This window comes from Tachysurus vachellii, chromosome 9 (assembly GCF_030014155.1).
Source record: "Tachysurus vachellii isolate PV-2020 chromosome 9, HZAU_Pvac_v1, whole genome shotgun sequence".
In the NCBI taxonomy this organism is placed as follows: Eukaryota; Metazoa; Chordata; class Actinopteri; order Siluriformes; family Bagridae; genus Tachysurus; species Tachysurus vachellii.
Window position 1 is genome coordinate 1,299,265 of NC_083468.1, and position 2,500 is coordinate 1,301,764.

Consider the following 2,500-nt stretch of genomic DNA (forward strand, 5'->3'; position numbering starts at 1 on the left):
CAATATGGGCGGAGAGAGTGTTCAGTGTGCCATGTGTGTGCCATGTGTGCGCCATGTGTGACATTAGCAGAAAGCGGTTTTAACATTGACATGGAGGATAAAAACAAAGAAAGAAAGAGAAGAAAGACTTACGATAAGGTAAGAAGTAGGACGTGTTAATATAGGATCAGCTTTCCAGCGCTGGAGAGAACTGAAGGAGCAGGAAGTTGGTCACATATTCACAGATTGGAGTTTCCTGAGTCAATAACTCCTGAGCTAAACGCTGTTACTACACAAATAACACCTCTTTTCTATCGTAGTAATGTAGAGACGCAGCTACAACCGTGTTTTGTGTAGTAACAGTGTTTAGCTCAGGAGTTATTGACTCGGGAAACTCCAATCTGTGAATATGTGACCAACTTTACTTAAGACGCCGAGGCGCTTTTTTCCTTCTCGATAGGTGAGTAACGTTGGTTTTGTTTTGTTACACAGAACTAATATATGACTTTGTCCTTTACATGATTATGCTTGTGTGTCATTTTTGCTTGTTTGTTTATCTACAATCGTATTGTTCTTCCCTTCAGATATGATAAAGACACGTTTCTTTCCGTTAGTTGCCTGGGTTACGTATGTATGTGTGGGCGGAGCTATCGATACAGGGGTGGGACCCGTTTGGGTTAGGGGCGTGTTTGTTTTGGTGATTTCAAATGTCAACATTGGCTTTCAAACAACGGAGACCTCACCTTTAATGTAAGTCTCTCTGGATAAGAGCGTAATGTAAATGTGTAGCCCCACCCCCAAGTTATCAACCGTATAGCTGCATTATTTATTACTCATTCAGTGAAGATCGTCATGATAATATTTATAGCCAAACTCAACTTAAATCTTATCTTGAAAATGTAAATATTCCTGTGAACAATGTATAAATAAATTTGTTCCTATCCAACATGATAAACGACTTGATTATATCCCAGCAGAAGTCAGCTCCGAGTCCACCGAAGCTCAGTCCTGCAGACAGCGAGGTGAGTCTTCTTCACCTTCGACCTCAGGTTTTAACTCCATTTTACACACTTTCCTCTAAATCCTAAAACGTTTGTCGTCCTCTCGACTCCAGACCCTGTACCCTTCCAGACGGTCCACTCATACAGACGACTCCGCCCTCTTTATGGTAACGGCGTCGTTCTTCTTCTCTGTCCGCTAACTAACTCGGTTCATTTGTATTGAAATCAGCTGTGTGACATTTTAAAAGGTGAATCTCTTTTGTGAGAAGCAGTAAATAACCGGCGCTCGCTCTTTATGCACAAAGTATTAGCCATTTTAGACTTGTTGTGGTTTATCTACATTACATAATGATGTAAATGTAAATAATTTAAAATAAATCAGAAATGTTTTATTTTGTGAAGGAAAGGGACACAATTAAGTGTATAGTTCAGCTTTATGTTGTATATTAACACAGTTATACAATATTAATATACACTACAATATCTCTATAAACAATATTATTTATTTTATTACTTTGCAAACTTTATGGATTTTTTTTTTTAGGCTTCACTTTAATTTAATTTAAGCATTTAATTTTATTCTTTATCTGCTAAGAGTTTTATACTTCATGTATCTTGCAGCTCGTATTTTTTTCTCTGTTCTTACACACAAACTCTCTCCTAGTGTAGAAAAATATTGTTCCTGCTTCCTGTATTAAAGCTTTTCCTCCTGCTTTGCTGTTTCTCTCTCTTCCTCTCTCCCTCTGCGCCCCCTCCCTCTCTCTTTCTGTCTCTCTCCCTCTGTCTCTCTCTCTGTCTCTCTCTCGGTCTTGGTCTCTCTCTCTCTCTTTCTGTCTCTATCTCTCTCTCTCTATCTCTCTCTCTCTCTGTCTCTCCCTCCCCCCTTTCTCTGTCTCTTTCTGTCTCTGTCTCTTTCTGTCTCTGTCTCTATCTCTCTCTCTCTATCTCTTTCTGTCTCACTGTCTCTCCCTCCCCCTTTCTCTTTCTGTCTCTCTCTTTCTGTCTCTCTCTTTCTGTCTCTCTCTCTCTCTCTCTCTCTCTGTCTCTCTCTCTCTCTCTCTTTCTCTCTCTCTCTCTCTCTCTCTCTCTCTCTCTCTCTCTCTCTCTCTCTCTCTCTGTGTGTTCCTGTCTCTTCACTCACTTCTGTCAGAGTGAATCCGAGTCTTTAATGGCATTTGAAATAGACATAAACACCAACACTATAAAGAAGAGGCCGAGTCCTCAGAAGGAGGTGAAAAATCCTCACACACACACACACACACACACACACACACACACCTGGGAGTACTAATAATTATGCCACAAAAGTCACATTTTGTCTATAATCCTGCACTCACTACATAGATGTAGCATGTAGTCTAAGGGCATTGTGGGTAATGTAGGAAACCGTTAGATGGACCATGAGAAAATAAACTCAGAAGAAATTTGTTGACTTTTTATTTAAATTTTTTTTTCTAAATAAAGTTGATTTCGATGTTTGTTTGCTCTGTAAAGCCATATATATATTTCATCTGTTATGC

The 2,500-nt window shown here is 39.4% G+C and overlaps 1 protein-coding gene across 1 annotated transcript in view; it reads left to right on the forward strand.

The window, feature by feature from the left end:
• Positions 1–2,500, forward strand: part of lrch3 (leucine-rich repeats and calponin homology (CH) domain containing 3) — a 37,520-nt gene that overhangs the window by 22,182 nt on the left and 12,838 nt on the right. The window contains exons 13-14 of the mRNA XM_060878802.1: positions 954–1,001; positions 1,094–1,147. Of these exons, the coding sequence (XP_060734785.1) occupies positions 954–1,001; positions 1,094–1,147 (102 nt within the window). The remainder of the gene's footprint in view (positions 1–953; positions 1,002–1,093; positions 1,148–2,500) is intronic.